The sequence below is a fragment of the Mirounga angustirostris genome, unplaced genomic scaffold (assembly GCF_029215605.1).
Source record: "Mirounga angustirostris isolate CCGP_5_RB_7025 unplaced genomic scaffold, mMirAng1.0.hap1 SCAF_1, whole genome shotgun sequence".
Lineage (NCBI taxonomy): Eukaryota > Metazoa > Chordata > Mammalia > Carnivora > Phocidae > Mirounga > Mirounga angustirostris.
The window spans coordinates 205,544,008-205,566,824 of NW_026991709.1; the positions used below are offsets into that span (position 1 = coordinate 205,544,008).

Here is a 22,817-nt window from a genome sequence, read left to right on the forward strand (position 1 = left end):
CATGTGTCACTGTTCTCCAGGATTCAGTTCTTTGGGGAGATTTTTACCAGTCCCTTGGAGAATTGTGATGGTACAGGGGTTTGGGGTGGTGGAGAGGCATGGAGATGTGGGGGGAGACAGGAAGGGGGTCCTCAGTCTTGAGAGCAGCACCCAGCACTTCATCAAGGAAAAGAGAGAGGTGACAGGACAGGGGGAGTACGAGGGAAATGGACAATCAGGTTTTCATGATCAATAAGCAGAGTGTTGAGAGCTTACACAGCAGAGCTGGGCTACGTGGGTTCAAAGTCCAGCTCACCGCTAATCACATCTGACATGTAGGAAATTATTTCTCCTCTCTATGCCTCAGTTTGCTTGTCTGTAAATTGGGGACAATCATTGTACCTACCCCCCATGGATGGAGTGAGATTTAAAATTCACGTGTGTGAAGAACAGGTAAAGACTAGTACAGAGCAGACTGTCAGACACAAGTTATTATCATGGTCACTACTGTTATTACTGTGATGATTCTCATAGCACAAGGAAAGGGGAGAGTAATGGAATCAACAGGAGGGAAGAAACACCCAGAGCCTAGAAGCTCAGCCACTCCACCTGGCATGAGCTCACCAGGAACTCCTGCCCCCTCAGGGTCATAGTTTCCCAATTTAAATTTCCTCCAACGGTGCACAAATTTCCCTTTTTCCCACATATTCACCGACAGTTATTTCTTGTCTTTTTTATAACAGCCATTCTAACAGGTATGAGATGATACCTCATTGTGGTTTTGATTTGCATTTCCCTGATGATTACTAGTGTTGAGTACATTTTCGTGTACCTCTTGGCCGTTTGGATGTCTTCTTTGGAAAAATGTATATTCAGATCCTCTACCCAACTTTAAATTTATTAATAATAATCTTTAGAGGGTTTTTTTTTTTTGCTATTGAGTTGTATGAATTCTTTATATATTTTGGAAGTTAATCCTTTATGAGATAATATGGTTTGCAAATATTTTCTCCCAAATTGTAGACTGCCTTTTCATTTTGTTGATGCTTTCCCTTGCTGTACAGAAGTTTTTAGTTTGCTATGGTCCCACTTATCTATTTTTGCTTTTGTTGCCTTTGCTTTTGGTGTCAAGTCCAAAAAATCATTGCCTACACCAATGTCAAAAAGCTCACTCCCTGTTTTCCTCTATGAATTTTATGGTTTCAGGGTAGCATCATTTTTTAAATTATCAAATTTAAGCTCAAAAAGATTGAGTGACTTATCCAAAGTCTTACAACTAATAAAATGGTAGAAGCATGTCCAGGTATAAAGCTAGGGGGGGTTTAAGTATTGGTGAGGATGTAGAGAAAAAGGAACCCTCATGCACTGTTAGTGGGAATGTAAATTGGTACAGCCACTGTGGAAAACAGTATGGAGGTTCCTCAAAAAATTAAAAATAGAAATACTATATGATCCAGTAATTTCACTACTGGGTATTTACCCAAAGGAAACAAAAACACTAATTCAAAAAGATATACGCACCCCTAACTTTTATTGCAGCATTATTTACAATGCCCAAGATATGGAAGCAACTCAAGTGTTCATCCGTAGATGAAATGATAAATGAGATGTGGCATCCATCTTCAATGGAACATTACTCACCCACAAAAAAAAGATCTTGCCATCTGTAACAACATGAATAGACCTAGAAGGCTTAATATCAAGTGCGGTAAGTCAGTCTGAGAAAGACAAATACCATATGATTTCACATATATGTGTAATCTAAAATATAAAACAAACAAAACCAGACTCCAATACAGAGAGCAAACTGGTGGTTGCCAGAGGGAAGGTGGCAGGGGGATGGGCAAAATAGATAAAGGGGATTAGGAGGTACAAACTTCCAGCTATAAAATAAATAAGTCACAGAGATGAGAAGCACAGCATGGGGAATATAGTCAATAATTCTGTAATAATATTGTCTGGTGACAATTGATGTCTACACTCATCACGGTGAGCACTGAGTAATGTTTAGAACTGGTAAATCATTATGTTATACATCTGAAACTAATATAACACTGTATGTTAATTATACTTCGATGAAAATATATTTTAAAAAAGAAAGCAGGGGCGCCTGGGTGGCTCAGCTGGTTAAGCGACTGCCTTCGGCTCAGGTCATGATCCTGGAGTCCCGGGATCGAGTGCCGCATCGGGCTCCCTGCTCGGCAGGGAGTCTGCTTCTCCCTCTGACCCTCCTCCCTCTCATGCTCTCTGTCTCTCATTCTCTCTCTCTCAAATAAATAAATAAAATCTTTAAAAAAATTAAAAAAAGAAAGCAAACATTTCTAAAGTCTTTTATATTTGAGTATATTTGACACACAATGTTACATTAGTTTCAGATATACAACATAATGATTTGACAAATTTATACATTATGCTATGTTCACCACAAGTGTAGCTGCCATTGAATCAACACATTGCTGTTACAATAGCATTGACTATATTCCTTATGCTGTGCCTTTTCTTCCCATGACTTATTCATTCCATAATTGATAGCCTGTATTTCCCACTCCCCTTCACCCAACCCCCAGCCCCCCTCTCCTCTGGCAACCATCAGTTTGTTCTCTGTACTTATAGGTCTGATTCTGCTTTTTGCTTATTTGTTTTATTCATTTGCAGTTTTTTTTAGATTCCATTTATGAGTAATACCATATGGTATTTGTCTTTCTCAATCTTATTTCACTTAACATAATAACCTCTAGGTCCATTCATATTGTCTCAAACGGCACAATCTCATCCTTTTTATGGCTCTGTAATATTCCATTGTGCATATACCACATCTTCCTTATCCACTCATCTGTTGACGGACACTCAATTTGCTTCCATATCTTGGCTATTGCAAATAGTGCTGCAATAAAAAACAATAAAAAAAATACTTTGTAAGCTAAAGAGCACTATGCACAAATAAGATAGTATTGTTTAGTACTATTTAAATCATTTATTTTTTATGTACTATACAGTGGCTAACTGAACATAATAAAAAAAGAAAATTAATTTCAAAGATGACTATTATTATGTATTAAATTTACTGTTGAAGATTAAAAATATAAATTTAACAAAAAAAATCATTTATTTTGCCCCTGAAATAATTTTTTAAGTATACAAAAACAAACTTTCAGAGGACCTGGGTGGCTCAGTCAGTTGAGCTTCTGACTCTTGATTTCAGCTCAGGTCATGATCTCAGGGTCCTAGGGTAGAGGCCCAAGTCAGGCTCCCTGCTCAGTAGGGAGTCAGCTTGTCTCCCTCTCCTTTTGCCCCTCCCCTGCTCTCTCTCACTCAAATAAAATCATCTTTAAAAAAACTTTCACAATCCAAGAATTAAGTTATACTACATATCTGCTTAAGAAATTATACAAAATTAGAAGTGTATTTTTAAAATTCTGTTATATATGAATATCTTTTCAAAACATTTAAATAAAGGTAACATAATTTTAACCTAAAAAGAAATAAGTCAATCAGAGAAACACAATTATCATATGGTTTCATTCATATGTGGAACATAAGGAATAGTGTAGAGGATAATAGGGAAAGGGAGGGAAAACTGAATGGGAAGAAATCATTGAGGGAGACAAACCATATGAGACTCTTGACTCCAGGAAACAAACAGGGTTGCTGAAAGGGAGGTTGGTGGGGGGATGGGGTAACTGGGTGATGGAAATTAAAGAGGGCATATGATACGATAAATAAATAAATAAATAAATACTAATAATGGATTGATGAAATAACCTTAACTTTAAAACAACACAGTTGTTAAACTATGCTGAAAAAGAAAAAGAGGGAAGGAAGGAAGGAAGGAAGGAAGGAGAAAGAGAGAGAGAGAAAGAAAGAAAGAAAGAAAAGAAAGAAAGAAAGAAAGAAGAAAGAAAGAGAAAGAGAAAGAAAGAGAAATTTCAACCTCATAAAGAAAATCAACTATTTTTCTCAAATCAACGAAACAAAAATTGGGGCACCTGGGTGGCTCAGTCAGTTGAGCATCTGCCTTCAGCTCAGGTCATGATCCCAAGGTCCTGGGATTGAGCACCGCGTCCGGCTCCCTGCTCAGCGGGGAGCCTGCTTCTCCTTCTCCCTCTCCCTCTGCCTGCTGCCCACCCCCCAGGGGGATTTTAAAATCTTTAAAAAAACAAAAACAAAAATTGTTTTTCCTTTAAGATGAAAATAAATACAACTTGAATAAAGGAAGCTGGAACTAAAGTTTGCTTTAAAAAACATTTTATAATGACACTGAAGAGGGGTTTTTTTTATCTTTTTTTTTATGTTACATTAATCACCACACATCATTAGTTTTTCATGTAATGTTCCATGATTCATTGTTTGCGTATAACACCCAGTGCACCCATTCAATACGCGCCCTCTTTAATACCTATCACCAGGCTAACCCATCCCCCCACCCACCTCCCCTCTAGAACCCTCAGTTTGTTTCTCAGGGTTAGCCTGGTGGTGGGTATTAAGGAGGGCACATTCTGCATGGAGCACTGGGTATTATGCACAAACAATGAATCATGGAACACTACATCTAAAACTAATGATGTAATGTATGGGGATTAACATAAGAATAAAAAAATAAAATAAAATAAAAAATAAAACCTAAAAAAAAAGAATTCCTCATATCACTGAGGTCATATGATACATGTCTTTCTCTGATTGACTTATTTCACTCAGCATAATACCCTCTAGTTCCATCCACATTGTTGCAAATGGCAAGATTTCATTCTTTTTGATGGCTGCAGAATATTCCATTGTATATATATACCACATCTTTATCCGTTCATCTGTTGATGGACATCTTGGCTCTTTCCATAGTTTGGCTATTGTGGACAAGAGGTTTTTATTCAACAAAATAGGATCATAAAAGAAAATTCTAATACTTAAAAATGGTTAAGATGGAAAATTTTGTTGTGTGCCTTTTACCACAATAAGAAAATAGGGAAAAGTGGGAAAATATACAGTTTTTACACCAAGAAATTCTTTCATGTACTCAAAATAGTCTTAGATGCATATATATTGGTAAGTAAAGGAAAAATTCCTAATATGTTTAAAAAGATAAGAAAAAAAGACCTCAAAATTTACCAGTAGTTTGTGTAGTGGACTTATGGGTGATTTTCTATTTCATTTTTTTACATTTTCTTTGTCCTTCTAAGTAGCTGTGTGTCATTTAATATTTGAGGGAAAGTAAATCTACCATGGAAGAAAAGGTGGTGTTCTGACTCCTGCCCAGCCCCTCCATGCCAGAGAGGTATCCCTAGCAGATCTCCCTGCATTTGTGTATCTGTCTCATGGAGACTCATGGCTGGGTGAGCATGGCAAGGAGCCCTGCTGATGGTGTACCTGGATCCCAGCTCCTTCCTGGGAGCATGCCTGTCAGGTTGAGGATTTCTCATCATCATGTCTTCCCCTCCCACATGCCTCATTCCCACCTGTCTCCCACTCGACTCCACCCCACCCAACAACCTTGAAGGCAAGTGTCCAACCATTGCCACCCTCTGAGAAGAGAGGAGGACAGTCCCATTGCCCAGATGGGGGTGAACACAAATGTGTCAAGTGTGCGTCTTCCCACATCCTGTTTTGTCCTGGTGCTGACACCCACAGCCTGGACCTGGGGCCTTAGAAGGGATGTCCACAAGTTCAGGTAGGAAACTCTGCTCTGGGGAGCCCAGTTGCCTGCTCTGACTCAGCAGGATGTCGTGAGTCCTTTTAAGCTCTAAAAGTCTTTGGTCCCCTGATTAGCATGTACAGGAGAAAACATTCTTCCCTGCATTTTGATGCATTCTTGTCTTGCTGGCTCTTATTAAACTGTTATTTTTAGCCAGTGATGTGTAGCCCCTGCTCTATGGGTCCCTGAGCTACTCAAAAGGACCTGGTTCATGGGACTCTTTCCTCTCAGGTTTAGGAACAGGAGGCCAGGAAGCCGCCCTGCAATGACTCAGCTATTAGCAGCTTCCTGTTGCTTCTTCATTTCCCATCTATTATGGGCTCTAATTAAAGGGAATTCCCCCGGAGACATCCTGAGGCATCTGGAAAAGGATTGACATTGGGATTTGAGGAAGTACTTAATGAGGATTGTGGGGTGTACTTGGACCACTGTGAGAAAAGTGGGTAAAAACCATCAATGGGTGGGGGCTTGACCATCTGCTTCCATCCTTGGGGGTGAATGATGAGTATCACCCTGGACAGCCCCTAGGCCATGACTCCCTCCACTGCCTCAGAATTGAGGGTGGCCTTCCATGCCCTGACTAGAGCCCACCCCAGGTCTCCAATGGTGCCAACAGGACCACAGGGGAGGGTCTGGAGCCTGACTTAGTGCCTCTGTTTTTTTTCACAAGGCCTGCAGAAAGGGGTGCAGACCTCCTTCCTGCCCCCATCATAGCACAGCAGAGTGTCTGAATCTAGGTGCCCTCAGGCCCAACCAGAGAGCAGAGATGAGCAGAACAGTGAGCAGGCGTTTGGAGCAGCTGGCTCCAGCTCAGACCTGCCCCAGGTGTACCACCTGGCACTTGCATCCATCCAGACTTCACTGTGGGGCCAGGCGGCAGACCAGGGCCTCTGACCTGGGGGAACTTACTCCTTTGGGAAGTGATCCTTTATCTTGTTGTATTCCAGACATTAACATGTGTGAACAACCCTTGAGAAGGTCCTGTGCAGCCTACGCTGACTGCCAGGGCATGGATGGCAGGTACTGCATGTGTGGCCCGGGACAGGAGCTCATTTCTGAGACAGTGTTCAGGAATGAGAGTGAGAATATGTGTCAAGGTAAGAATGGCTTTGCACCTTCCATCTCCCCATCCATGAGGTCTGGGGTCACTCAGCTCACTTTCTCCAAGCATCAGAGAGATATTCTGGGCACCGACCTGTGTCCTATCCTTCTCCAGACCCCAAGGCTCAGATCCTTCTGCAGAGTGCCACTCACACAATTTTGGAACGTCTCCCTTGCCATGTGGCACTTTGTTTTCAGAAAACAGAGGGGTGGCATCCAGGATACTTCACAAGCTCACAGTGCAATATCGGTTTCTTCTGTTTCATCAATGGCAGCCAGGATGAGACCTTCCCTACCTCCCTGGAATCCACACAGGCTCGGCCACACCAGGATGGACCCAGGAACCCTGTCCAGAAATGTGGGAAGTGGGGAGATTCAAGGGTAGGCCCACCTCCCCTGGCCATCCCTGCCCGTGGCCAATAACCCCACCTGGAGAAGGCTCCTCCTGGCACAGTGAACTGGCTTCTTGGCCTCCCAGCTCTAATTCCCCATGCAAGGCTCTGCCCTGAACCTCCCCAATAATTTTAGTTTATAGACCTGTGGGCAATCTGGGACCAGGAAGATGTTGTGTGGGGCTGGGCAGAGTGATGTGGACCACCCTACACACACACTCTAAAATTTAGGTGAATGGAAGACGCTGCCATCTGGATTGGATATAAAGAGAAGGGACCATTGCCAGAGGCCTGACCCTCTTCCAAGGAGGTCAGTCAAGGCCCCACGTTGACCCAGACCATCAGGGACAAAAGATGGAGGCCAAGCCCCATTCAGCTGGGCCCAGTGTGTGCATCCCTGGTGGGAGGCCAAGGGCCAAGAAAACAGAAACATCTGCCACTTCTTGCCCATCAGCACCTGCTCCCCTCTCCAACCACCCTGCCCTCACCCACTGCTGGCCTTGCTCAGATGCGGATTCTCACCACTTCCTGCCAGTCCAGGGGATGCCTTCACAGGGATCCAAAAAGGCAACTCCACTGTCCCAAGGCTGCCTGACTGGATGTCAGCCCCATTGTCTACCACAGCCCTGGTTCCCACTGTCCAGGTGACCCTGCCTGTCCAGCATCACTTTCATTCTCTCGACTCTTTGCCTCAAGCCCCTTAAAGGGCCTGGCTCAGGTATGGGTCTTGTCCATCTCCGTGGAGCTGGAGTCTCAGAGTTAGCATGGATAGGAGCATGCTCTCCTGCCAGGACAACGGAGATACCAAAGGTTATGCAGGTAGTGAGAATCCACCTGGGGAAAGTCAGGACAAAGGCCATAGCTGGGAGTCATGATAGGTCCTGGTCGGGAATGCAGCATTTCCCCTGCACGCAGTTCCCAGGAAAGCCCACCCTGGACTTGTTCAAGTCTTCAGGTTGGGACTCAGGTGGCTGTGACATCCCCACCCCATCTGGAGTAAGCTGAGGGCACCAGGCTTGACAGATTGAGAGGGCTTGGGCCACTTCCATCCACATCTGGACAACAGACCATCTGGCCACACTATTATCCCATAGGATGCTCCATGTGAAATAGAAAAAGCACCCATTCACCATGGAGGAGAGAAAGGGCCTTCTCCAAGCAGATTTCTACTATTGCCATAGAACAAAGAACCTGCATATGGGCAAGACACATGGATTGGAAGAGTTTCTCCTTCAAGATTTACTCCCCTCGGAGGGAGAGACAAACCATGAGAGACTATGGAGTCTGAGAAACAAACCGAGGGTTTTAGGGGGGGGAGGGGGGATGGGTTAGCCTGGTGATGGATATTAAGGAGGGCATGTATTGCATGGAACACTGGGTGTTATATGAAAACAATGAAGCATGGATCACTACATCAAAAACTAATGATGTATTGTATGGTGACTAACATAACATAATAAAATAAAATTTAAAAAAATAAATAAATAAAAATTAAAAAAAATAGATTTACTCCCCTCCTTTGGGAGAGGTTGGAGTTTCTACGTTGTGTCCCTGACATCAGCTGTCTGTGTATATTCTGTCCCCTCACCTGTAGCACCTGGGGTTCCATGAAGCCTGTGGTTATCCTTGACTGACTTCTTGGGGAGTCCAGGGAGATGGAGAGGACAGGCTGAGTCTTGGTTCTGTGTGCAGTATAGGAGCCTCTTGGATCCTGCTGGAAAGCCTTGGGCTGCAGGCAGAACCACCCCCCAGAAGGCAATGACCATGCAGACATGGGTTGAAACTGGAACTTGACTCTCCTCTCTTTTTCATCTGTTTTTCTGTCCCAGGGGTCTTAGTGCTGCTACTGCTGACACTGGGACCTGTACGGAAACTGAAAGGTGAGTGCCCAGCCAGCCCCATTGGTGACATAAGCTGGGGAGTGCATGCTGGGGTCTGGGTTTTCTCACCAACAAGGGGTAGGGAAGGGAGCTTATTCCACAAGTAAGTCTCACAGATGGTCTTCTGGGTATCCAAGAAGCTGTTTCCTCCTCCCTAAATGTCCAGAGTTTTCTGAGCTCTTCCAATGGCAGCTATACCTTCCCTACCCTCCCCTGCTCTATTCCTGGACCCCCAACTGGCAGCTGGCTCCCTCCATTTCTTAAGCCTTCTGACTGTGGTCTTCGTCCCCACAGCCTCTGCCCCCACAGACTGTGCTCAGTGGTGCCCTCCGAAATCCACGTGTGTCAATGCCACTGCCTGTCGCTGCTCCCCGGGATTCATTTCTTCATCCGGGGAGATGTTCACCAGCCTGTTGGAGAGTTGTGATGGTACAAGGGCTTGGGGTGGTGGAGAGGCACGGATACGGAGGGGGGAGATGGTGGAGCATCCCGAGCCCTCAGCCTCACTGACAGCAGCACCCAGCACTTCATCAAGGAAAAGAGAGAGGTGACAAGGCAGGGGGAGTATGAGGGAAGCGGACAATCAGGTTTTCATGATCAGTAGGTAGAGTGTTGAGAACTTACACAGCAAAGCTGAGCAATGTGGGTTCAAAGTCCAGCTCACCACTGATTACATCTGACATGTAGGAAATTATTTCTCCTCTCTATGCTTCAGTTTGCTTGTCTGTAAACTGGGGACAATCATTGTACCTACCCCCCCCATGGATGGAGTGAGATTTAAAATTCATGTGTGTGAAGAACAGGTAAAGACTAGTACAGAACAGACTGTCAGACACAAGTTATTATCATGGTCACTACTGTTATTACTGTGATGATTCTCATAGCACAAGGAAAGGGGAGAGTAATGGAAGCAGCAAGAGGAAGCAACAGAGCCTGGAAGCTCAGGGTCTTCTAGCATAAGCTCACTGGGAACTCCTGCCCCTTCATGGTCATTGTTTCCCACCTCGCTCCTCACAGTAGCCCCATGAGGCAAGCAGAGCTAGCACAGTTTTTATTTTCCACCTACACCCATTTTGCCCACCCCCACCAATTCCTCCCCACCTCCAGCACCCACTCATCTCTTCTATGAGTTCTGTTTTGTTTGTTTTTAGATTCCACATATAAGTGAAATCATATGTCATTTATCCTTTTCTCTCTAACATATCTCACTTAGCATAATGCCCTCAAGATCCATCTGTGTTGTTGCAAATGGCCAGATTGCCTTCTCTTTTATGGCCGAGTGATATTCCCCTGTATACATACACCACTTTTCATCATCTATTCATGCACTGATAGAAACAGGTTGTTTCCTTATCTTGCTTGTTATAAATGCTGCAATGAACATGAGGATGCAGATATCTTTCCAAGTTAGTGTTTTTGTTTCCTTCAAATAAATACCCAGAGTGGAATTGCTGGATCATATAGTAGTTCCGTTTTAAATTTTTTGAGGAAACTCCAGATTTTTTCTCACAGTGGCTGCACTAATTTGCATTCCCTCCAACAGGGAGCAAGGTTCCCTTTTTCCCACATCCTCACCAATACTTGCTATTCTATCTTTTTTATAATAGCCCTTCCAACAGGTGTGAGGTGAAATCACATGGTTTGGATTCGCATTTCCCTGATGATGAGTGATGTTGGGTACCTTTTCATACACCTGTTGGCCATTTGGATGTCTTCTTTGGAAAATGTCTATTCAGATTCTATGCCCATTTTTAAATTGGATTGTTTAGGTTTTTTCTATTGTGTTGAATGAGTTCTTTATATTTTTTGGATGTTAATCACTTCTCAGATATATGATTTGCAAATATTTTCTCCTAAATTACAGATCGCCTTTTCATTGTGTTGATGGTTGCCCTGACTTACAAAATCTTTTTAGTTTGGCGTATTCCCACTTCTTTTTTTTTTGTAACTTTAGTTTATTATGTTAGTCACCATACAATATTAGTTTTTTGTTTGTTTGTTTTGTTTTAATTTACATTTATTTCACTGAATACTGTTGGCAATGAAAATTTTTCGTATTTTTTTTTGTGGAAAGAGCCAAGATGTCCATCGACAGATGAATGGATAATGAAGATGTGGTATATATATGCAATGGAATATTATACAGCGATCAAAAGGAATGAAATTTTGCCATCATTAGTTTTTGATGTGGGGATCCACAATTCATTGTTTTCATGCAACACCCAAAGCTCCATGCAGTACATGCCCTCCTTAATACCCATCACCAGGCTAACCCCCACCCCTCTCCCCTCTAAAACCCTCAGTTTGTTACTCAGAGTCCATAGTCTCTCGTGGTTCATCTCTCCCTCTGATTTCCCCCACTTCATTTTTCCCTTCCTTCTCCTAATGTCCTCCATGCTATTCCTTATGTTCCACAAATAAGTGAAACCATATGATAATTGACTTTCTCTGCTCGACTTATTTCACTTAGCATAATCTCCTCCAGTCCCATCCATGTTGATGCAAAAGTTGGGTATTCATCCTCTCTGATACCTGAGTAATATTCCATTGTATATATGGACCACATCTTCTTTATCCATTCATCTGTTGAAGGGCATCTCTGCTCTTTCCACAGTTTGGCTATTGCAACATTGCTGCTCTGAACATTGGGGTGCATATGGCCCTTCTTTTCACTACATCTGTGTCTTTGGGGTAAATACCCAGCAGTGCAATTGCTGGGTCATAGGGTAACTCCATTTTTAATTTTCTGAGGCACCTCCACACTGTTTTCCAAAGTGGCCGTACCAACTTGCATTCCCACCAACAGTGTAAGACGGTTCCCCTTTCTCCACAACCTCTCCAATATTTGTTGTTTCTTTCCCTGTCCATTTTTGCTGTTCTAACTGGTGTAAGGTGGTATCTCAATGTGCTTTTGATTTCAATTTCCCTGATGGCTAATGATGATGAACATTTTTTCATGTGTCTGTTAGCCATTTGTATGTCATCCTCAGAGAAGTGTCTTCATGTCTTCTGCCTATTTTTTGACTTGATTATTTGTTTTTTGGGTGTTGAGTTTGAGTTCTTTATAGATCTTAGATACCAGTCTTTTATCTGTACTGTCATTTGCAAATATCTTCTCCCATTCTGTGAGTTGCCTCCTTGTTTTGTTGACTATTTCCTTTGCTGTGCAGAAGCTTTTTTTCTTATTCTTATGTTAATCCCCATACATTACATCATTAGTTTTAGATGAAGTGTTCCATGATTCATTGTTTGTGCCTAACACCCAGTGCTCCATGCAGAATGTGCCCTCCTCAATACCCACCACCAGGCTAACCCATCCTCCCAACCCCCTCCTCTCTAGAACCCTGTTTGTTTTTCAGAGTCCATCGTCTCTCATGGTTCGTCTACCCCTCTGATTTTCCCCACTTCATTCTTCCCTTCCCGCTACCTTCTTCTTCTTCTTCTTTTTTTTTTCCTTAACATATATTGCATTGTTTCAGAGGTACAGATCTGAGATTCAATAGTCTTGCACAATTCACAGCGCTTACCAGAGCACATACACTCCCCAGTGTCTATCACCCAGTCACCCCATCCCTCCCACCCCACCCCCCACTCCAACAACACTCAGTTTGTTTCCTGCGATTAAGAATTCCTCATATCAGGGACATCATATGATACATGTCTTTCTCTGTTTGACTTATTTCACTCAAGATAATACCCTCCAGTTCCATCCACGTCGTTGCAAATGGCAAGATCTCATTCCTTTTGATGGCTGCATAATATTCCATTGTATATATATACCACCTCTTCTTTATCCATTCATCTGTCGATGGACATCTTGGCTCTTTCCACAGTTTGGATATTGTGGACATTGCTGCTATAAACATCGGGGTACACGTACCCCTTTGGATCCCTACTTTTGTATCTTTGGGGTAAATACCCAGTAGTGCAATTGCTGGATCATATGGTAGCTCTATTTTCAACTTTTTGAGGAACCTCCATACAGTTTTCCAGAGTGGCTGCACCAGCTTGCATTCCCACCAACAGTGTAGGAGGGTTCCCCTTTCTCCGCATCTCCGCCAACATCTGTCGTTTCCTGACTTGTTAATTTTAGCCATTCTGACTGGTGTGAGGTGGTATCTCATTGAGGTTTTGATTGGGATTTCCCTGATGCCGAGCAATATTGAGCACTTTTTCATGTGTCTGTTGGCCATTTGGATGTCTTCTTTGGAAAAATGTCTGTTCATGTCTTCTGCCCATTTCTGGATTGGATCATTTGTTCTTTGGGTGTTGAGTTTGATGAGTTCTTTATAGATTTTGGATACTAACTCTTTATCTGATATGTCATTTGCAAATATCTTCTCCCATTCTGTCAGTTGTCTTTTGGTTTTGTTGACTGTTTCCTTTGCTTTGCAAAAGATTTTATCTTGATGAAGTCCCAATAGTTCATTTTTGCCTTTGTTTCCCTTGCCTTTGGCGATGTTTCTAGGAAGAAGTTGCTTCGGCTGAGGTCAAAGAGGTTGCTGCCTGTGTTCTCCTTTAGGATGTTGATGGACTCCTGTCTCACACTGAGGTCTTTTAACCATTTGGAGTCTATATTTGTGTGTGGTGTAAGGAAATGGTCCAGTTTCATTCTTCTGCATGTGGCTATCCAATTTTCCCAACACCATTTGTTGAAGAGACTGTCTTTGTTCCATTGGACATTCTTTCCTGCTTTGTCGAAGATTAGTTGACCATAGAGTTGAGGGTCCATTTCTGGGCTCTCTATTCTGTTCCATTGATCTATGTGTCTGTTTTTGTGCCAGTACCATGCTGTCTTGATGATGACAGCTTTGTAATACAGCTGGAAGTCCGGCATTGTGATGCCGCCAGCTTTGCTTTTCTTTTTCAACATTCCTCTGGCTATGCGGGGTCTTTTCTGGTTCCATACAATTTTTAGGATTATGTGTTCCATTTCTTTGAAAAAAGTGGATGGTATTTTGATGGGGATTGCATTGAATGTGTAGATTGCTCTAGGTAGCATTGACATCTTCACAATATTTGTTCTTCCAATCCATGAGCATGGAACGTTTTTCCATTTCTTTGTGTCTTCCTCAATTTCTTTCATGAGTATTTTATAGTTTTCTGAGTACAGATCCTTTGCCTCTTTGCTTAGATTTATTCCTAGGTATCTTATGGTTTTGGGTGCAATTGTAAATGGGATCGACTCCTTAATTGCTCTTTCTTCTGTCTTGTTGTTGGTGTATAGGAATGCCACTGACTTCTGTGCATTGATTTTATATCCTGCCACTTTACTGAATTCCTGTATGAGTTCTAGCAGTTTGGGGGTGGAGTCTTTTGGGTTTTCCATATAAAGTATCATATCATCTGCAAAGAGTGAGAGTTTGACTTCTTCTTTGCCAATTTGGATGCCTTTGATTTCTTTTTGTTGTCTGATTGCTGTGGCTAGGACTTCCAATACTATGTTGAATAGCAGTGGTGATAGTGAACATGTCTGCCACGTTCCTGACCTTAGGGGGAAAGCTCTCAGTTTTTCCCCATTGAGAATAATATTCGCTGTAGGTTTTTCATAGATGGCTTTTATGATATTGAGGTATGTACCCTCGATCCCTATACTCTGAAGAGTTTTGATCAAGAAAGGATGCTGTACTTTGTCAAACGCTTTTTCTGCATCTATTGAGAGGATCCTATGATTCATGTTCTTTCTTTTGTTAATGTATTGTATCACATTGATTGATTTGCAGATGTTGAACCAACCTTGCAGCCCAGGGATAAATCCCACTTGGTCGTGGTGAATAATCCTTTTAATGTACTGTTGGATCCTATTGGCTAGTATTTTGGTGAGAATTTTTGCATCCATGTTCATCAGGGATATTGGTCTGTAATTCTCCTTTTTGATGGGGTCTTTGTCTGGTTTTGGGATCAAGGTAATGCTGGCCTCATAAAATGAGTTTGGAAGTTTTCCTTCCATTTCTATTTTTTTGGAACAGTTTCAGGAGAATAGGTATTAATTGTACTTTAAATGTTTGGTAGAATTCCCCTGGGAAGCCATCTGGCCCTGGGCTTTTGTTTTTGGGGAGATTTTTGATGACTGCTTCAATTTCCTTAGTGGTTATAGGTCTGTTCAGGTTTTCTATTTCTTCCTGGTTCAGTTTTGGTAGTTGATACATCTCTAGGAATGCATCCATTGCTTCCAGGTTATCTAATTTGGTGGCATAGAGTTGCTCATAATATGTTCTTATCATAGTTTGTATTTCTTTGGTGTTGGTTGTGATCTCTCCTCTTTCATTCATGATTTTGTTGATTTGGGTCATTTCTCTTCTCTTTTGGATAAGTCTGGCCAGGGGTTTATCAATCTTGTTAATTCTTTCAAAGAACCATCTCCTTGTTTCGTTGATCTGTTCTACTGTTCTTTTAGTTTCTATTACATTGTTTTCTGCTCTGATCTTTATGATTTCTCTTCTCCTGCTGGGTTTAGGCTTTATTTGCTGTTCTTTCTCCAGCTCCTTTAGGTGTAGGGTTAGGTTGTGTACTTGAGACCTTTCTTGTTTCTTGAGAAAGGCTTGTATTGCTATATACTTTCCTCTTAGGACTGCCTTTGCTGCATCCCAAAGATTTTGAACAGTTGTGTTTTCATTTTCATTGGTTTCCATGTATTTTTTTAATTCTTCTTTAATTTTCTGGTTGACCCATTCATTCTTCAGTAGGATGCTCTTTAGCCTCCATGTATTTGAGTTCTTTCCGACTTTCCTCTTGTGATTGAGTTCTAGTTTCAAAGCATTGTGGTCTGAAAATAGGCAGGGAATGATCCCAATCTTTTGGTACCGGTTGAGACCTGATTTATGACCTAGGATGTGATCTATTCTGGACAATGTTCCATGGGCACTAGAGAAGAATGTGTATTCCGTTGCTTTGGGATGGAATGTTCTGAATATGTCTGTGAAGTCCATTTGGTCCAGTGTGTCATTTAAAGTCTTTATTTCCTTGTTGATCTTTTGCTTAGACGATCTGTCCATTTCAGTGAGGGGAATGTTAAAGTCCCCCACTATTATTGTATTGTTGTCAATGTATTTCTTTGCTTTTGTTATTAATTGCCTTATATAATTGGCTGCTCCCATGTTAGGGGCATAGATATTTACAACTGTTAGATCTTCTTGTTGGATAGATCCTTTAAGTAGGATCTAGTGTCCTTCCTCATCTCTTATTACAGTCTTTGGTTTAAAATCTAATTTGTCTGATATAAGGATTGTCACCCCAGCTTTCTTTTGGTGTCCATTAGCATGGTAAAAGGTTTTCCACCCCTTCACTTTCAATCTGGGGGTGTCTTTGGTTCTAAAATGAGTCTCTTGCAGAGAGCATATCGATGGGTCTTGTTTTTTAATCCAGTCTGATAGCCTGTGTCTTTTGATTGGGGCATTGAGCCCATTTACATTCAGGGTAACTATTGAAAGATAGGAATTTAGTGCCATTGTATTGCCTGTAAGGTGACTGTTACCGTATATTGTCTGTGTTCCTTTCTGGTCTATGTTGCTTTTAGGCTCTCTCTTTGCTAAGAGGACCCCTTTCAAGATTTCCTGTAGGCCTGGTTTTGCGTTTGCAAATTCCTTTAGTTTTTGTTTGTCCTGAAAGCTTTTTATCTCTCCTTCAATTTTCAATGACAGCCTGGCTGCATATAGTATTCTTGGCTGCATATTTTTCTCATTTAGTGCTCTGAATATATCCTGCCAGTCCTTTCTGGCCTGCCAGGTCTCTGTGGATAGGTCTGTTGCCAATCTAATGTTTCTACCCTTGTAGGTTACATCTCTCTTCTCCCGAGCTGCTTTCAGGATTTTCTCTTTGTCTATGAGACTCGTAAGTTTTACTGTTAGATGTCGGGGTGTTGACCTATTTTTATTGATTTTGAGAGGGGTTCTCTGTGCTTCCTGGATTTTCATGCCTGTTTCTTTCCCCAAATTAGGGAAGTTCTCTGCTATAATTTGCTCCATTATACCTTCTGCCCCTCTCTCTCTTTCTTCTTCTTCTTCTGGGATCCCAATTATTCTAATGTTGTTTTGCCTTATGGTATCGCTTATCCCTCGAATTCTGCCCTCGTGATCCAGTAGTTGTTTATCTCTCTTTTTCTCAGCTTCTTTATTTTCCATCATTTCATCTTCTATATTACTGATTCTCTCTTCTGCCTCATTTATTCTAGCACTTAGCGCCCCCATTTTTGATTGCACCTCATTAATAGTCTTTTGGTTTCTACTTGGTTGGATTTTAGCTCTTTTACTTCTCCAGAAAGGGTTTCTCTAATAACTTCCATATTTTTTTCAAGCCCAGCTAGTATCTTTAAAGTGATGATTCTGAACTCTAGATCTGACATCGTACTAATGTCCGTATTGAGTAGGTCCCTGGCAGTCGGTACTACCTCTTGTTCTTTTTGTTGAGGTGATTTTTTCCGTCTTGTCATTTTGTGCAGAGGAGAATAGATTAATGAGAGAACAAAATGCTAGCAGAGTAACCACATCCCCAGAAAATATACTCTAAAGAAATCAGAAAATACCTGAAGCAGTGGGATAAGAAAGGGAAAAAGAGAAAAAAGAAAAAGAAAAAAAAAAGAAAAAGATAAAGATAAAAACAAAAACAAACGAAACAAAACAACAACAACAAAAAAAAAACCCAGAATATGATCAAATATGATCAGGCTGGTATATAGATCAGTGCCACTCACTAGATTTGGGGTGTATTTTGGTCTTTTAGAAGAAAGTGCCTCCCAAAATTTTAAAGAAAGAAGAACTTATATATGTATAAAAATAAGGGTTGATAAGATGAAGGGATGGAATATGACTGTAAAAATGGACATTATAAAAAATTTTATAAAAGGAATTGATAAGAAGTTGTTTGAAAAAAGAAAGAAGAGGATTTAAAAAAAGAAAAAAGAAAAAGAAAAAAAAGGGAGAGGATGTGATCAGGCAGGGGAATAGAAAACACCATATACTAGAGATTTAGGGTATATTTTAATCTGTTAGAAGAAACTATCTCAAAATTTTAAAGAGAGAGCAACTTATATATATAAGCCAAAACTATGGGTAACTACTATGAAGGGATAGAATATGACTCTAAAAATGAAAAATAAAAAAATTTTTTAAAAAGGGATTGATAAGATGTTGATTGAAAAAGCGAAAAAGAAAAATTCAAAAAGAAATAAAAAGACAAAAAAGACAGTTAAAAAAAATTAACTTTAAAAGACTAAAGAATCATGGTAAAAAAGCCGTGAATTCTATGTGCAGTAGTCCCCTAGCGCTGGAGTTCTGCCGTTCTCATTGATGGGTAAACTTGGTCTTGGCCGGCTGTTCTCGCTGATCTTCTGGGGAGGGGCCTGTTGCCGTGGTTTCCAAATGTCTCTGCCGGAGGCGGAATTGCCCCGCCCTTGCCCCCTCCCGGCTAAGTAATCTGCTCAGGTTTGCTCTCTGGGGCTTTTGTTCCCTGCGAGCTTTCCGTACAGCTTTGGAGGCGGAGAGTGAAAATGGCGGCCTCCCAATCTCCGCCCCGGAGGAGCCGAGAACTCGGGGCCCCGCTCCTCAGTGAGCCCCCAGAGAAAAGCCGCCAGTCACTCCCGTCTCCTGTTCTCCGGCCGCACCCCGTGCTCGCCCGGCCTGTGACCGCGCACCTCTGTCTCTGGCACCCGACCCCGTGTGGAGTCTCCCAACCCAGCAGATCCCTGCGGTGCGCTCCCGCACGGCTCCTCCCGGGGGAGGAAGGTGAGTCTCCCCGGATCTGCCGCTTGTTGGGTCCCTGCTGGAGGAGCAGGGGCCCGACTGTGCCGTGGATCACGGTTTATGTCAACCCCGAGCTGAGAGCCCGCGCCTGGGCTCCGCCTCTGCAGCCGGCTTACCCGCTCCGATACCTGGGAGCTCTGCCGCACTCAGGCACCCCCAGTCTTTCTGTGACCCCGAGGGTCCTGAGACCACACTGTCCCGGAGGGTTCCACCCCCAGCTTAGCCACCGGAGTGATGTCCCTCAGTGGAGCCGACTTCTAAAAGTTCCGATTTTGTGCTCCGTGCTTCTATCACTTGCCAGAAGCGGCCGACGGAGGCCCCTCCCCCGCCATCTATCCTCCCGAATATCGCCTCGGATTCACTTCTCCGCACGTCCTACCTTCCAGAAAGTGGTCGCTTTTCTGTTCAGAGAGTTGTTGCTATTCCTTTCTTCGATCTCCTGTTGAGTTTGTAGGTGTTCAGAATGGTTTGATCCCTATCCAGCTGAATTCCTGAGAGGAGACGAAATCCAGGTCTCCTACTCCTCTGCCATCTTGCTAGTAATCTGTGCAGAAGCTTTTTATCTAAATGAAGTCCCAAAAGTTCATATTTGCTTTTCTTTCACCTGCCTTTGGAGATGTATCTTGAAAGAAGTTGCTGTGGCCGATGCCAAAGAGGTTATTGCCTATGTTTTCCTCTAGGATTTTGATGGATTCCTGTCTCACATTGAGGTCTCATCCATTTTGAGTTTATCTTTGTGTGTGGTGTTTAGAGAATGGTCGAGTTTCATTCTCTGCCTATGGCTGTCCAATTTTCCCAGCACCATTTGTTGAAGAGACTGTCTTTTCCATTGCATATTTTTTCCTGCTTTGTTGAAGATTATTTGACCATAGAGTTGGGGGTCCATATCTGGGCTCTCTATTCTGTTCCATTGGTCTATATGTCTGTTTTTGTGCCAGTACCATGCTGTCTTGGTAATCCTTGCTTTGTAATGTAGCTTGAAATTAGGCAACGTGATGCCCCCAACTTTGTTTTTCTTTTTCAATGTTTCCTTTTTTGATTCCATACAAATTTTAGGATTGTTTGTTCCAGCACTTTGAAGAATGTCTTTGGAATTTATCTTTGCTTTTTGGAGTCAAATCCAAAAAATCTGTGCTGAGACCAATTTCAAAGACCTTATCCCCTGTGGTTTTTTCTATGAATTTTATAGACTCATTTTTTTTAATTATCATAACTGGGATCAAAGAGATTGATTTATCCAAAGTCACAGTTAATAATGTAGAACCTAGACCAAGGTCTAAAACAAAAGAGTTCTTATTCTTCAACAATGCCGGATCATAAAAGAAATTTATATGACTTAAGTATGGTTAACATGGTAAATTTTATATTTTGGGCATTTTACCACAATAAAAAAATTAGTAGGGAAAAGGGGAAATAAACAATTTTCACACCAAGAAATATTCTTCATCTAATCATCTTAGATGCATATTTATTAATAAAAAGGGAAAATGTTCCTAGTATGTTTGAAAAGCTGAGGAAAAAAATATCCTAAATCTTCTCTAGTAGTCCATATAGAGTGGACTTACAGTTGATTTTCTTTGTTCTCATTTTTCACATTTTCTTTGTTTTCTAAGACCCATGTGTCATTTAGTACTTGGGGAAAAGATGTTATCAGATGAAAAAAAAAGTTGTTGTGACTATTAGCCAGCTTTGGTGCATTTGCATGTGTGTCTCATGGAGACTCGTGGCTGGGTGAACATGGCAAGGAGATCCTACTGCTAATATAACTGGATCCCAGCTCCTTTCTGGGAGCACATCTATCTGATTGAGGAGTTTCCTGTCCTCATGCCTTCCACACCTTGCACCTCATTCTCAGCTGACCCCCACTCAACTCCACCCCATCCCACAACCTTGAAGACAGGCCATTGCCACCATCTGAGAAGAGAGGAGGGCAGTCCCATTGTCCAGATGGGGGACAACATGAATGTGTCAGATGTGCATCTTCCCACATCTGGTTGTGTCCTGGTGTTGACATCCACAGCCTGAGCCTGGAGCCTTAGAAGGGAAGTCCAAGGTGCAGAGAAGAAACTCTGAATGTATTGGAATGCATAGGACCAAATATTCTGTCCCTGCATTTTGATTCATTCTTGTGTCCATGGTTCTTATAAAATTGTTGTTATTTTTAGCCAACAGTGTCCAGCCTCTGCTCTATGAGTCCCTGAGCTGCTCAAAGAGGACCTGGCTAATGGACATCTTTCCTCTCATGTTTAAAGAACCAGGAGAGATAAGATGCCAGATAATATCCCCAATGACTCAGCTGTGAGACACTTCGTGTAGCTTCTTCATTTCACATCCCCAACATCTCTGACAAGAGGGGACTTCCTTCAGGAGTGGAGATAGTAGGACTCCCACAGAGACATCTTTGGGCATCTTAAAAATGCCAGACATGGGCACCTTTGGGGAGCGGGTGATGAAGACTGTGGGGTGAACTTGGGCCACTGTGAGTAATGGGAGGTGGAGCCTGTCAATGGGCAGGGGCCTGATCACCTGGCTTTATCCTCAGGTGTGAAAGAGTGTTACTCTGGACAGACTCCAGCCATGACTCCCTTCACTGACTCAGCATTGAGAGTGGCCTTCAGTGCCACAGTCACCCTGACTAGAGCCCACCCCCAGGTCCCTAGTAGTGCAACCAGAAATTCAGTGCCTCTGTCCACCCCACAAGGCCTGCAGAAGGGGATGCAGACCTCCTTCCAGCCCCCACAATGGCACAGCAAAGTGTCTGAATCTAGGTGCCCTTAGTCCCAGCCAGAGAGCAGAGATGCAGAACAGTGAGCAGGCATTTGAGCAGCTGGCTCCAGCTCAGACCTGCCCCAGGAATGCCACCTGCAAGCTGAGTTCTCTCCAGTCCTGTTGGCCGAGTCAGGCTGGAGGCCAGCGCCTCTGCCCTATGGGAACTCACATCTTTGGGAGGTGACCCTTTGCCCTGTTGTGTTCCAGACATCAATGAATGTGGACCACCCTCGGCAGTGTCCTGTGGAAAATTCGCAGACTGCTGGAACACAGAGGGCAGCTACTACTGTACATGCAGCCCAGGATACAAGCTTGCTTCTGGGGCAAAAACGTTCAGGAATGAGAGTGAGAACATGTGTCAAGGTAAGAATTGACTTGTGACTTCCATCTCCTCGCCCACAAGGTTTGGAGTCACTTAGCTCACTTTCTCCAGGCATCAGAGAACATCCTCAGCACCTACCCAGGCACCCATATCTCTTTGAACTCCAAGGCTCAGAACCCTCTGTAGAAGGTCACTTCTGAAAGTTCAAAAATCCCCCTTGCTCCCTGGCATTTTATTTTTGTGAAAAAAAAAAAAAGTGGCACTCAAGATATTTCAGGAGCTCCACAGCACACTGTTTCTAGTGCAAAATCCCTCCTCTTCACCATCATCAGTGATGGCCAGGATGAGACCTTTCCCCACCAGAGCCTACTTGGGCTTGGCCATGCTAGGAAAACTCTCAGATCTCTTGGGCCATGTTGGACCCAGGGACCCCATCCAGAAACACTGCAGTGGGAAGATGGGAGGGCCATCCCCCTTTCCTGGGCCTGCACTCTCCCTGGCCAACAATTTCAGCATCCAGACCCCTCTTCTCAGCTGCTGGGCCTCTGTCTATTTCTCTGAACAAAGCTTACCCTGACTCTCCCCAATAATTTCAGTTCACAGTCCTGAGAGCAGACCAGATGACCAGGACCCAGGAGGATGTTGTGTGGTGTCTACACAGAGTAACACGGACCCACCCGCATACACACACGGAGAATTGGGTGATGAGAAGCAGCTCCTGTCTAGACCAGATAGCAATGGAAGATATCATCGGAGACCAGCAAGTGAGCAGTTGCCCTGAGGGAATTAAAACAAAAGCCATCACTGGGAGCCAGACAGGATCCTGGTTGGGAAATCTGGCATATTCCCTGCACATGGTTCCCTAGAAGACCCATTCTGGTCTTTGTCCAAATGCTCAAGCTGGGATACAGATGACCATGATGTTCCCACCCTGGCTGAAAGCTGCCCAGG

General features: G+C 42.9%; 1 protein-coding gene across 2 annotated transcripts in view; it reads left to right on the forward strand.

Annotated features, from left to right (window-relative positions):
- The window catches only part of LOC123841066 (adhesion G protein-coupled receptor E2-like), a 44,378-nt gene that overhangs the window by 2,541 nt on the left and 19,020 nt on the right, over positions 1 to 22,817 (forward strand). The window contains exons 1-6 of one of the 2 annotated variants that reach the window (XM_064598510.1): positions 116 to 1,687; positions 6,613 to 6,762; positions 8,988 to 9,038; positions 9,333 to 9,467; positions 21,752 to 21,907; positions 22,463 to 22,630. In XM_064598510.1, coding sequence (XP_064454580.1) covers positions 1,582 to 1,687; positions 6,613 to 6,762; positions 8,988 to 9,038; positions 9,333 to 9,467; positions 21,752 to 21,907; positions 22,463 to 22,630 — 766 coding nt within the window. In that variant the 5' untranslated portion in view covers positions 116 to 1,581. Of the gene's footprint in view, positions 1 to 115; positions 1,688 to 6,612; positions 6,763 to 8,987; positions 9,039 to 9,332; positions 9,468 to 21,751; positions 21,908 to 22,462; positions 22,631 to 22,817 lie in introns of those variants that run through there. The other variant, XM_064598513.1, reaches the window with a different exon arrangement.